This window comes from Accipiter gentilis, chromosome 33 (assembly GCF_929443795.1).
Source record: "Accipiter gentilis chromosome 33, bAccGen1.1, whole genome shotgun sequence".
Classification (NCBI taxonomy): domain Eukaryota; kingdom Metazoa; phylum Chordata; class Aves; order Accipitriformes; family Accipitridae; genus Astur; species Astur gentilis.
Window position 1 is genome coordinate 17,008,773 of NC_064912.1, and position 13,775 is coordinate 17,022,547.

General features: G+C 55.2%; 1 protein-coding gene across 1 annotated transcript; it reads left to right on the forward strand.

Moving 5' to 3' along the window:
- The first annotated feature begins 230 nt into the window (after positions 1-230).
- Positions 231-12,804, forward strand: NATD1 (N-acetyltransferase domain containing 1). Its single transcript, XM_049791459.1, has 3 exons — positions 231-465; positions 8,399-8,517; positions 9,342-12,804. Exons 1-3 carry the CDS (start codon positions 369-371, stop codon positions 9,456-9,458), a joined length of 333 nt encoding a protein of 110 aa, XP_049647416.1. The 5' UTR covers positions 231-368; the 3' UTR covers positions 9,459-12,804.
- The last annotated feature ends 971 nt before the right edge of the window (positions 12,805-13,775 follow it).

Consider the following 13,775-nt stretch of genomic DNA (forward strand, 5'->3'; position numbering starts at 1 on the left):
GTACGGAGCACTAGGACTGCACTGGTGGTGGGTGCTGCTGTGCCCCTGCCCGTGCCCACCCACGCGGGGGCGCCGGGTCCCACCGAGTCACCTCCGGTGGGGGGAGGGGGGGGGGGAATGGATGGAAGGTGACGCTGTCCCTTTAAGAGCCGGACGGCCGTACCAAAACAAAACGGCGGCGCGCCCATTGGCTGGGGCGCGGGCACGTGGCGCACAGCTGGTTTCCTGCGGCCGCGCGCCGGTGGCAGCCCCGCGGCGTCCGCCGCCACGGCCCGGTCCCGGGATTCCGGGATTCCGGGATCGGATCCGGAGCTGTCGGGGGGTTTCGTGTCGTTTACGGTTCGGACCCGGCCCGGTTCGGCTCTGCCATGGCGCATTCGGCTCCTCTCGGCCTCCTGGAACAGGGCTGCCCCATTCAGGTGGAGCACGATCGGAAGAGGCGGCAGTTCACCGTGCGGCTGAACGGTAAGGGGTTGAGGGGGGAGGGGGGCACGGGGCTCCCCGGTACCCTACCTGCCCTCCTTTGCCCCCGGTTCTACCTCCCTGGGGGGTCCCAGCCCCCTATTTCCCCCCATTTTCCCCCAGCGCAGCTGTGTAACAAAAAACCCTCAACCCTCCCTCAGTGCCCCTGTGCCCCCCCCCATACTCTTCTGAGCCCCCCTGGACCTTCCCCAGTGCCCCCGGTCCCTGCTGGTGCCCCCCATCCTTCCTGCCCCCCCCCCCCCAAATCTTGGCTCAGGAGATCTGGGGGTCTCTCGGCTGGTGCTGGTGTGTGGAGCCCCACGCTGGCGTGGGCAGGTTTGGGGGGACACACACACTACCTTGGACACCCCCCCCCCCGAGGAGAAGGTGGGTTTGGATGATGTGGAGGTGCTGTGCCAGGTTGGTGCTGGGGACGTGCCTCGGTGTGCGAGCTGCTGGGTGGGTCTTCTGGTGGGATTCCTGCAGGGAAGCCCCTCAGGGGGGAGGTGAGTGGCCCCCGGGGGCCCTGGCACCGTGGGTGCTTGGCATCTGGTTCGGTAGGACCCAAGGCACGGAGCCAAGCTGCCCTCGGCATCCGTGGGACCGGGGCTGTGGGGGTCTGGTGACGCGGTGACCCCCCCAACACCTCTGTCACATATTGGGTGGAGTGAACAAAAAGAGTAGGTGTCGCTAAAATTCCTCTATGACAGGCCGATTCTTTTCCAGCCGTCCTCTTAATGGTTAATCCCAAATATTCAACGATTCCCAATGTCTGTGTGTCATGCCAAGAACACTCTGGGGAAAACAGGCCGCCTCGCTGCCCTGCAGAAATTGCAGGGTAGCTGCCTTTTAAAAATTAAATAAATAAAACGAGTAGTTCAGAAATTATACAGACTGTAGGAGGCATTCTCAATAAGACAACAGGAATAGTCTGGATTTTATTTTAGACTCTTCTCTCCCCCCTTCTTGTTTTGTTTTTTTTTTTTATTTTTATTTCAACCACTAATTACAAAGTGCAGGCTAGAGGCTCGGCAGTGGTGGAACAAGGAAGGAGGAGACGTGCGTGCTGGGTGCGGAGAAAACAATTTCACTAACTGCTTATTTCAAACAGGGAGAGATCAAACAAGGTCCCAGGTGACGGGTCCCCACTGCCATCGCGAGAGTTGTAACACAGCGTTGTCGCTGTTGGCGAAGTTCGTACGTGCACGAAAGAGAGGAGAGCGAAGGACCAACAGTTATTAGGGAAACGTAATCTTTTTATTGTGGTTTGCTGAATAAAAACTCTCCTAGCCATGCCATGGGCCGAGTAGCATTTGGCGCCTGCGGGGGGATGAGTCGGGTCTGGAGAGGATGAACTTTGAGAGCGAGAGAATCAGCTGTGGGACCCATGGTGGGAGTCGTGTGTGAATCAGCACAAAACTTTCTGCTTCAGGAGGGGACCACTGCGGCTCAGGGAAGCCACGGCATTCCCCAGGGTTGTAGGTGGATCCCCATGATTGGGGCTGGTTTGTTTGGGTTTTTTTCTGGGAGTTAAGGGAGACTGAACGTTTTTTTTTTGCAAGTTCAGCGCTGGCCACGTAAGGAAGCCGAGCTGAGCAGCGTCCTGGCATGACGGTGTTCCTGCCGCTGGGCTGACTAACATCCACGCCAGGCAGGTGATCCACCTCTCCTTCTTGTTAGGCATTTGCTGATAAGAGCCAAGCCCTGGAAGGTGGTCAGAGGATAACCATCTCTGTGGGAGTGTGTGGTGTTGTGTTTATTTCCTGGGCTGCTCTCTTCATCCCTCCCGCTCCTGGCACAATGAGCATCAGTAGTGCTGAATGCTCGGCAGGTTTTCCCTGCTGCACGTGGGGAAATTACAAGAAATGGGCCAGGCACAGATTTTAGCTTCAATGTGACCCACGTGTCCGTCTGAGAGCACTTTTATTCTGTGTCACTGCACTGTGGCAGAGATGAAAAGCAAGTCTGTGGGGCAAATCCACAGCTCACCAGTGGTCTCCAGGGTCAGCTTGTCTCTGGTGTCTCAGTCCTAACTTCAGCTAGATGTTGAGTGTGCTTGATGCTCCAGGAAAACACGGGTGCATTGGGCTCGTGGACCAAGCAGCCAGGCTTTGCTCGTCTCCAGTAATACCTGGTCTCTGGGCTGATGGCTTGGTGGTTTACGGTAGTGTGATACTGAGTAGAAAACTTTGTGTGGTGGTACTGTTACGGAAATTCCTGTAGCGAGAGGCCCGACACACCATGAAAGCTGTGAACTAGTTGTGAAAGTGTTTGTTTTCTGCATCATCCTGTGTTTGCCTCTGCACCTCCCTGTAACCTCGTGTCGAGACTCCCTCCTCGTACACAAGAAGGATGAATTGTGTTTGGCATTTCCTGGGTTGCTCCATCTTTCCCTTGCTGAGCCCTCATTGCTGCACATGGCTCCTAAAACTCTAACAGAAACAGCTGCTTCACTTTAATACATTCCCTTTTTCCTTGCATCCCAAATTTAGAAGCATTGAGAAGCTGAAAGTAAAGCTGAGTATAACCAGACTTCACCGAGCTTTGTTATCCCTCTGAGAGGAGGGTAGAAAGAAGCCCAACTGGATTTATAATCGGTCAAGATGTGACTAACAGCATGAGCTAGCCAGAAACCTCCTGATGCAGCGACTGTGTTGGAAAACACCAATTTGTCAAAGCTAAAAACTTCCATAGGAATCATATAGGCCGGTTTTGTCAGGAATAGTTGGAGGGGTTTTTTTTGATCCGAGACAAAGTTTCTGGTCAAAGCAAGAAACCCAAAGAGACCTCCACCCCAAAGTAGTTGGCCAGTCAGTCCAGCTGCTGGCACAGCTGCTTGGGGCAGGGGAACAGCACTTTTAGCAGCAGCCTCTTTGACATCTTGATGCCAAGCAAACGCATCAGGCTCTCCCGCTGGGAGATGGGCTCACTGCCTGCGCCGAGCTGCTCCCCTTGGGGATGCGTGAACTTTTCGCACACCCGCACTCCCATTCATCCAACATGTGGGTGCAGCAAGCCACGCTTCCCAAACCTCCCGCTCCTCCCCAGCTGGGTTTGGGCAGGATCCAGTGGCTGGAAGCTGCTGCTTTGCCTGCTGCCGATCTCGGGAGCTCCTTGTCAGGAGTCCAAGCTTGGGCTTCTTAGGAAAACTGGAGCAGGTTGTGCCTTGGTGCTTTCCTTCCTGCTAGGGTTGATGCCCTCCAGGAGGGGAAAGCTGCCAAGTTTGCAGCAAGGATGAAGGGATCTGGTTGCCGGACACTGCATCAAGATGTCCCCGCTTGTCTCCTGTGCTGCAGTTGCCTCGAGAGAGCTCCTAAACAGGAAACTGCTTCAAACCAGAGTGCCCCCCCCGCCGCTGCTCCTGCAAGCGAGGCCCCTCCGTGATGGTTGCGCCATCTCTGCTCAGCTCCGTCTGTTGTACTCTGTTGTGTTTTCTCTCCGTAGTAACGTGCCAGTGGCTCCCTGGGGAGCAAGGTCAGCCTGAGGCGTGCAGGGAGCTCCAGCCTGGGATGCACGAGCTCCTTGGGATGTCTCGGCTTGCCCCACACAGCCTTCGGCAGCCACCTTTTGGCTCAGCAGCCAAAAGAGCCGAGCTGCCGCCTGCCTCAGCTTTCTGGGGTCTGGGAGCGGGAAATGGGGCTGGTGTCTGTTCTCTCCCCTCTTGCTTTCAGGGAATGGCTTTGCAGCAGTGCCCCAAGGAGACTGGAGCTCAGGGGCTGCCTCCAAAGGCTGGTGAGCGCAGAAATTGGCCCGCGGACAGCAGCCAGCCTTCGCTGGGCCCCTGCCTTGCTCAGAGCCTGGCCACACAATGATGTCTTGTGGGCTGGGGCTGGTGCAGAGGGACAGGGAGAAGGCCTTGGGCTGGAGGGACAGATCCTGCTGTGCTGCCAGTGCTGCAGCATCCCCTCGCTGGGCAGGTACTGTCCGTGCCCCAGAAGAGGGGGTCAGCAAAGGATGGGCTTAGAGCAGGGTGCCTGTGTCTTCCCAGATGTCAGCTGTGTCCCTTCCTCACCTTGGGGCTGGGCTCTCTGCTTGTTCGCCTGAGGCTCACAAGCCACCCAGCCTGGGGATTCACGTCTGGTGGTGTGGCTGAGCCTGCAGCGCAGGGGCCTCATCTGCTGCCCAAAGCCGTCTGCCCTGTTTGGGTGGAAGCTCTGTGCCACTGGTCCCGGTGGAAACCCTCCATGGAGAGCAAGTTGAGACCTGGTCCCTTGCCCACCTCCTGGAAAAGTTTCCCGTTCCCCGTGCACCCTGTGATTCGAGGGAGGGAGGGCTGGGGACCAGCTGTGCTGCCATCGCTGCCATTTTCATCGCACAGCCTCCTCTTGCTCCTCTTTCTTGCTGTGCTGATTTGCATTGACTCAGACTTCCTTGCTCGTTGCCCTTGAAGCCGAGGCGCTGTGCAGGGGAGCGTCTGCGAGTCAAACATCATGATCAGGCTCATGGGGCACCGCTGGGGCTGGCCGAGGTCTGCGCCCGTTTTGCCAAGCTCAGTTTGTGCAAGCTGATAAAATCCCTGCCCCGAAGTCTAAGGGGATGAGACAGACAGGCAGGAGGCTGGCTTGCAACGTCCCTCCTATGCCATGTTTTGGTGTGGTTTCTGCTTGCAGGGCCCGGGGCGGGGGGGGGGGGATTGCAACAACCTGGGGATGGGCTGCTCCTGGGAGGGGTCAAAACTGCTTCCAGATCCCCCAGCTTTGCAGTGTTCCCTTTGCTGGGAGCAGCCCCTGAGTCCAAGGTACCACGTAGCAGCAAGGCTGGCTTCTTCCAGCATCATATTGCAGCGAGGTGCCTCTGCTCCTCCGTCTCCTCCCTCTGGCCCCAGGGAGGCTTTTTTGGTGGGAAAACGAGGGTTATGCCTGGAGCTGCTTACGGGGAGCCCAGGAACAGTGCCCTGGTTTTGGGGTACAGCACCCTTCATCCTGCTTTTCCCAGAGGCTTTGGACCCTGGCGTGGAGAGGATGTGCAGAGCAGCTGGTTTTGAAGGAAACAGGCTTTCCGCTGGCCGGTCCTTCCCCTCCCTTTGCGAGCCGTTGGGCACCTTCAGCCTTGCTCAACAGAGGAACAGGGATCTCGGTCTCCAGGAGAGGCTGTTCCTACAGGACCTGTGCAGTGAGCTGGCATCACTGCAGAGGCAGGGCTGCCATGAGCGCACAGCCCGGTAGTAGACAGTGGAGAATCCAGTGGGATGCTGTCTCACAAGACTAAAATCCTTTCAGATCCTGGCTTGGTTCTCCTTTGTTGATCAGGGCTTTTTCCCACCTCCAGCCCCTGTGGTGGCGCAGTCCCCTGCGTCCAGCTGTGCCCAGCTTATGGGTTTGGCTTGGCACATTCTTGCCCAAAGGGACTGCAGGGGGTGTTTGTGGTGACCTTTAAGCATAACCACTCACCTCTGGCTGTCGCCTCCTTATCAGCTCCTCTTGCAGTCCAGGTGCTCAGTTTGTAGCTCTGCATCACCAGCCATACCACAGCAGGGAGCTGGAGACAAAGAGACCTGGAGACACTTGGTGTAGCCCAGCCCAGCCCCAGGGCTGCGCAGGAATGGGGACCAGGAATGTGGACGCAGCAGCAATCTCCTCCCAAGCCATCAGTGTCACCTGCAGGGCCCACACCAAGCGCTACAGCACAAGTGTCACTGATTTCACATGCTGGGTGGCTCAGGGTCCCATCACAGAGGTGAGCACGTACAGATGCGTTTATGTACTTGGCTGAATAAGGGTGTTTTTCTGAACTGGGACTGGTTTCCCACAGCATTGGCAGCACTAGCTTCCTCTGCAGAGCCAGTTGTAAAATCCTTTGGGCCCTGCGTGTGTTCATCCGTACGCTGGTGGCACCCTGCAGCTCCCGTCCCAGCTGGGGTTTTGTGGTGCTACCGTGATACAGCAAATATTAAGGGAAAGTCTGTCTGGGGCAGATCTGAGATTCTTCTAACACTGCATCATCTTCTACTTTAAAATGCATTGTTGTGGATGATACTTCTATATGGATCATATATGTGTATATATATAAATATAATGTATAAAAGTATATTTAAAAAAACCCTTTTGCTCTGTCATCACTTAGAGAAGGATTTAATTTTGGGCTTATCAAAGCTTAAGGCAGAGTCTATGGAAAGTTTTAGCCTGGGAGAAGAGCAGAGTGGAAGGGCTGCAGCATGTGAAAGCTGCTGTTATAAGAGTGTTTTACAGCTTTTGGTGCTGCCAGCTCTGCCGATAGCACCTCTAAGAGCTGCCGCTGAATGTGTCGCTTCTGATGCGAGAGGGCACCTGCCTTTGCCTGGGCAGGCTTTCTCTTGAGTAAGATGGGTCTGTGCTGCTGGGGAAAAGCTCAGCTTGCAGCTGCTCTCTTGGCTTTGTTCGGATGCCTGGATCCACATGGGGAAATGCTGCAGTTCTGCCTTTTTTTTTTCCCCGCAAAGATTTGCGGCTGTAAAATGGGGCTATAGGACCTCATCTGCACTGGTCTTGGTAATGGGGAAGAGGCGAGCACCCCTTCAGCCCCTTCCCCACCCCATTACCTCTGTCCATCCCAGCGGTTCACCCCAAACCCTCTGTCCCGAGACAGAGCGGGGCGTCTGGGATCTGTAAGGAGACTAAAAGAGCTTAGCTTTTTGGTGAACTAGAGGCTGAGAGGGGCAGGACTGATGCCTGTAAATACGCGGGAGAATGGCAGGGAGGGAAACTATTTATGTTCACCCAAGAACAATGTTGGCACAAGAACGAGCGGGTAGAAACCAGCAGGAATAAATTCAGACTGGAAATGTGGAGGTCTCCATCCAATGTAGGAGATTGAGTCTTTGCCTAAAAGGAGCAGGAACAAAAAGTTGAGCTGCTTCTCTTGAAACACAAAATTCAAATGGGCTCATTTCTAGTGCCTCTCAAATACAGGGATCAGGCGAACTGGGCTGGAGTTGTCAGCTGAAACGCAATAAAATAAAGTGTATTGAGCTCAGCTAAAGCACATAGTAAATGCAGGTGAACCTTGCAGTCTTTCACCCTCCAATAACCATGGGAGGGAAAGGACAGGTTTCCATTATTTTAATTGAGCTTGTCTCTTTGATTGGAAGCTTTCGTTTCTGAAACTCACTTTTAAATACAGCAACCCTATAGAAATGAAATGTTTCCTTTTGCACTGAAGACAGAAGCTCGGGTTCTGCAGATGAAGCCGGAGGGGTGTTATTAGCTCTCCTCTGATTTACGTGTGTGCTGAAACTTCTTTTTTCCTGTAACTGAACTGCTGTGAGAAAAGTCAGGGTGTCGCAACAGGAAGCCTGTGTGTGTGCATGTAAATGTGTGCGCACAAACCCCCTTGCACGCCTGTGTGTGCTTTTCCTGTGTGTTTGTGGGATTCATCTCTCCCAGCATCTTCCCCAAAATGTATCTGTCCAAATGCTGCAACACCAGACCAAGAAGTCTTGTCCTATTTTACCTGCCATGACATAAGATTCTGTGGTATAGAGAGAAAGGAATTGGCTGTTACCTGGGTCAGCTTTTTCCTGTTCTTCCCCCTCCTTTTTTTGCTCACTCCTCCATCAATACAACCCACCCCTTTCCACCAGCTGCTTTCCTACCCTAAATGTGTTGTATTGGCACGTCAGCCCTTGGTTCAGAGCTGGGTAGAAAAGGTTTGGGGGCTTGGAAAAGCCAAGCAGATCCACCTCTGCTCGCACCTCGGGAGGTGGCAGGACGACCAACAGGGACGTCCAAGTGTCACCAAAAGCAAAATCTCTGCTGAGACTTTCCACTGCATGAAACCACCCAGTGCCACAGCCGTTCTCATGGGTGCAAGGAGCTGTGTGAGGGCTGTTGTAGCAGTCCCAAAGCTGCCTGTCCGCTGCTGTGGGCTCCCCAGGGAGTGGCACCATCCAACGGTGGGCCAGGAGTCTGGGGCTCTCCGGGGGACATCCCAAGCCTCACCCCTCTCTTGCATCCCCCAGGTTGCCATGACAAGGCGGTGCTGCTCTACGAATACGTGGGGAAGCGGATTGTGGATTTGCAACATACAGAAGTACCAGACGCCTATCGAGGGCGAGGAATAGCCAAGCACCTCGCGAAGGTACGGCCCCAGCCACCCAGAAGGGCAGAGGCTGTTGCGACCTCAGCCATGGCTAGAAGCCCTGACTGAAGCCAGGCCCCACCACGTTGGAATTGCATGCATGCCCTGTGGGAACCGTCCGTGCTCCGATGGGATATAGGGGCAGCTGGCGGGGCAGATGGAAATCCGCGGTCAGATATTCCTATTTCTGGTGGCAAGAGGGGCTGGGTGAGTGCCAGCACGTCCAGCCGCTTGCCCAGGCTCAGCCCTTTCCTCCTTGCAGCAAACAGCCTTTGTGTTCACCTTGCAGGGGCTGATGCAGTGCCTCTCCTGGGGGCTAGACGCCCTCATCTCAAAGCTTCAAGGCCTTTTTGACCCCTTTTCCTGCATTGGGTCCTGCTTTTGAGGCCCACAGCTGTGCAGGGAGAGCTGAGGAGCCGTGAGCACGGGGCGGAGGGGGGGGCTGCGGGGCGATGCTTTGGGGTTACAGCTGCTCCCTAGCCCTGTAAGCCAGGGCAAGTGAGTGACAAAGGTAACCTTTACATGATGTGGGTGGATCCCCTGCAGTGCAGCATCCACCAGGCTGGATGTGTTGAGGGTTACCTGGGGAGTCCCTGCACACCTCTGGTGAAACTGGGGACCCTGTGGCAGCTGTGGCAGGATGGCTGTGCTCTCCCCCCAACCCTCTCCCTCCACCTGCCTCGCACAGGGGGTACGTAAGGGCAACCTGCTGCTTCCCCCAGCTGTGTAGGGTACCAGAAGTCCAGACCCCTGTGAGGCTTCAGAGGAGAGCATAGGCTGGGGGTGCTGGTTGTAACCCATCTGTCCTCTCCGGTTGGTTGCAGGCAGCCCTGGACTTCGTGGTGGAGGAGGACCTGAAAGCTCACTTGACGTGCTGGTACATTCAGAAATATGTCAAGGAGAACCCACTGCCGCAGTACCTGGAACACTTGCAGCCTTAAGGCAGGACTGCTCTGACACCAGCGCGCCTGTCCCTGACTGTTCAACGCGGCCTTCGCTTCTCTGCAGTCTCAGGAAACACCCCTCCCACACTCACAATTCCCATTTTTTTAAGCGCATCCATGTGGTGCATGAGTGTGGGCACAACCTTCTCCTCTCTGCCCACGTGTGAGCATGGCTACGGCCCTTGGGCCAGGCTGCCTCCAGGCACACGTGGTGCCCCCTGGTGCTCTTACCAAGCCAGGGGGTGGAAGAGGATGATTTTTCCACCAAAATCCATCACAAGACCAGGGGATGACTCAACCTGCACCTCATCCTCTCCCTTCCACTTGGCGACAGTTGTGAACTTGCTGAGGGATGTTGGTTAGGGGTGGTGGCAGGGTACCAGCCCCTCTTTCCTTCCAGCAGCTGGGGGAGATGCTGGGGATTAAGCCTTGTGGGACAGAAGGAGGTGCTGGAGGAGCCCTGGCCCCGTGGCAGGTTCATCCCCTGCAGCATCTGTTGGGCACTGAGCCTTGCCCAAGCCCACGTGGAGTACAGATAAGAATGTGTGGGCTATGGTGGTGCCTGGGGGGCTTTGCTGCACCTGCTGTGGAGACACAGGGATGGTGACACCTTCGAGCCTAGAGACAAGGAGCCATGTGAGGAGCAGGCTTCAGCCATGGGGGCTGCGGCAGAGCACATGCAGCGTGAGTGTGCAGAAGAAAGGCGGCTGAGTTGCAGATGCTGGTCACTGGAGATGCCAGCTCCTGCCCAGCCTTCTGTATCTAGCGCCAGCATGGCACCCCCACAGGGTCGCAGGCTGTCGTTCCTGTCTCTGCTCCCTGTTATTGGTGTTGACCGTGCTGGTGTGGACACAGCCTGCTCAGGAGAAGAGCACCAGCCCCCACAGCCAGCAATGGCCTAAGCAATGAGGGGACATCCCATGCCTTTGCAGGCACCAGGATGGTTTCCTGCAGCTGAAGAGTAAGGCTCCCCCCACCTCCCTCAACTCCAGCTCTGCACCCCTGCCCTAGATTGTAAGGCCTGAGCTGTCATTGCATCCTGAGAGCAACGGGGGTAAGGCCTCCGGGACCTGTTCCTGGCCTATCTCCAGGGCTTGATGCTAAGCTGCCTGCCTACACCTGGATGCTGATCACTTCTCCTTGCAGCGTTTGGAAAGAAACCCTGGCTCAGGGCATTACTTGTCTGCTCGCTGGCATCCTCGTAGCTCCAAGCCCGCAACATGGTGGGGTCCTCGATCAGCAGCAGGAACACCCTCGTGTCGTGCTGTTGCCTCCATGGATGATGACCCTGTAGCACAGCTCAACGTTGCCACAGTCGGATGTAGAGGTAACACCGTGACAGCAGGGCACTGCCTGGTTCCAGCTTGTTGCCTCTCCTCCCTTGCTCAGGCCTTCCAGGGCCTGAGCTAGACTCCAGAGCATCTCTCCCCTAAGTTCTTGGGATTTTGCGGTGTCCCAGGGCTGGGCTGTGGCGGGGAAGATGGTGCTGCCGGCATGCCACGCCAGCCCTGAGCAGCTGCTGGGGGCTGCAGCCAGGCAGAACAAGATAAAGAGCCTTTCACCTGGAGGCCAAATCCAGACCTAGCTTATCTCTCGGCAGGGACTAGTTTACAATCTGTGCCACGGACCGAATGAAGCCCCAGCCAAGAGGCAGCTCAGCCCTCTCCCAGAGCCCAGGGCAAAATCCATGGTAGCAAAGGCAAAAGCTGCTACAACCTTCTCTCATGGTTGGGTTGGTTGGAGATGGGGACCCTGTGCCTGATCTCAGCCAGGGAGGCCCTGAGCTGCTCCTCCTGGCCACCAGCTTGAGGCGAAGCCCTGCCGCCTGCCTGTGCTTTTGGGCTGCCCACTGCCAACATAATGCAGCCCTTTGCCCACAGGTTTGAGTAGAACCTCCCAAATTCCATCCCTGCCCATGTCCACCACCTGCCTGGGGAGGGACCTGAGCCTGACGACAGACGCATCCATCTCTGGCTTGTGCTGCTCAGGAAAGGCATCAGGCTCAGCCCTGCCACTGCCTCGTGTTTTCTGCCTTCTCGCTGCTTATTTCAGCCTGGCTGTGACCTTCAGGATGGCTTAGAGGGACTGGGAAAGGTTGCAGGTAATGAACTAAAGAAAAGGGCTCAAGAAGAAATCTGGGCTGCTAAATGTTCACTCCAACATGCAAAACACTTCAACATCTAGTTACAGGAGCAAGGCTGGCTCTGTTACAGCCAAGTGATGACAGAACCGTCCCTGCTCTTGATCCCAGCGTGAAGCTGAACCGTCTCCCCTCTTGCAAGCCAAGATGAGACACTGTCGTTATCTTTGTCACAGTGGGGCTGGGTGCTTGGAAGAGATGTGTGCCTGGTTGCCTCGTGGGAGCAATAGCATGAACCCAGCACCGCAAGCCCTGGTTTTGTGCTTATCTCCACTGTGTGACAGTTCCTAGAAGTACCCCGTCATGTCTGCTGCATGAGAGCGGCTTGCTGGAGGGTGTGCTGCGGTTGCTGCCCCGACAGTGTCCCAGTGTCCGAGCTTGACTCTGGAGCCTTTTATGCTGCTCTGGCAGGAACCTTGTCCTTCCCAGCGCTGGATCACAAGTGGCGATCGCTGCCTTAAATCAGGCACAGCACACTGTTTTGCTGCTGCTTCCCTTTGAGGTGCTACAATCCCTTCAGTGTCTGACCCAATGGAGACGTGTGTCCGTGTCAGTGCCAACCGTTACACTGCTGTACCCATTCTCTGCCCTGGCCTTCCCTTCCTCGTGGTCTTTAATGACGGCGAATAGCAATACCCACAGGTCACCAGCGATGCCGCAGTCCACAGTGCTCCTGTGATCTGGTGCTGCCGGGCCGGAGATGGCTCGGGGTCTTTTGGTGTTAGGCAGCCCTCCCTCCTGCCTCTCTACCAGCAGCCCTTTCCCAGCTGGTCTCTGCAGGAAGGAGCTTTGAGTCCTGTGCTGCCCCTTGGTGCTGATTAAGGCTGGAGGAGTTGGGGTCCTGGACTCTCTCTGGCAACAGGAGTGTGGAAGTGGTTTGGTTGAATATTGAGGTCCCCAAACCCATTTGAACTACAGACTTTGGTGGGCGGGGGAATGCAGATTGCTGTCAAAGCTGCTTCCACATTGCCCAACTTGAAACACCCCCTCCCTCATCCGCTTTCGAGCATTGTCTTCCTCTGTCCAAGGTTTCCATTCTGTTGAATTTGGTGGTTACGATGTGCCTTTCCTTCTCAGGACCTGTTACAAATGACGTTTCTGCTTTTGTTTATTAACATTTATCTTTATCCCTTCTTCTGTCATACTATAAAACATGAACATAATGCATGGAATACAATACAATAAAAAGTGTGGCTTAACTGACCTGCCAGTGGTTCACTGTGCTGCGCTTGGTGGGAGGCAGGAGGAGGTGCCCACAGAACCAGGGGACCTCTGGCATCCCCAGCTCTGTCACCGCTGGGTCACTTGGGCAGAGAGCCTGTTTCACAGGCCCTGTCAGATAACTCTGCTCTCCAGTCCATGTCCAGGGTATGAATTTTGCCTGCCTCGTTGCTGTGTATTCATTTTCTACATAAATGTAAACAGTCTTTTTCTCATCCCCCAAAAATACATCTTCTAACAAATCTAACCCCACATCTCTTTGGACCTACCATGCATCTGTCAGCATCTTGGAGAAGGTAAGAGAAAAGGCAGAAGTTGGCAGATCTGCATGTTGGTATACTCAGCAGCTAGTCTCCTACTGCCTAACCTTCCACTCCAAAAAATGGAGAAAATTCCATTTTCTCGCCCACATAGGGAAGAGGATCTGGCTGGCCACAGCTCCTTATGACCTGCAGGCAGCCAGTCTTGTCTTTTCATCACCTAACCTGGGTGCTACCTTCATCACCTTTCTTCCATCATGGAGCACCTTGGAGCCAGATCCCAGATGAGCCTGGCACACTCCCATTGCAAATGAACAGGGAGGCACGGACTGACGCTATTGAATTTTATTTTGGGTTATAGGGCTGTCTGACCTTGTGATGATTGTGTAGAGCTTGGGTTGAGTGGGATCACAACTGGTTCCTCTCATTTGCTGGCTGATCCACCCCTGCTCACGCTCATGAGTCCTGCCTTGAGATTTCAGGTCAAACAGTCTTCGGGAGTTATCCTGCAAATGTACCCTCTTGTGAAGACGCTTGACACTTGTGTTCGTTGGTTTAAGATGTTTGAAAACATTAAGGCATGAAAACATTTAAATAGCCAGCTGGTAGAGTCATTCCCTGCTGTGCTTGTCCGGAGCAAGGCAGGTGGGCAGGTGACTAAGAGGAACACAAGGTGCTTCCCTCCCAGGGCCA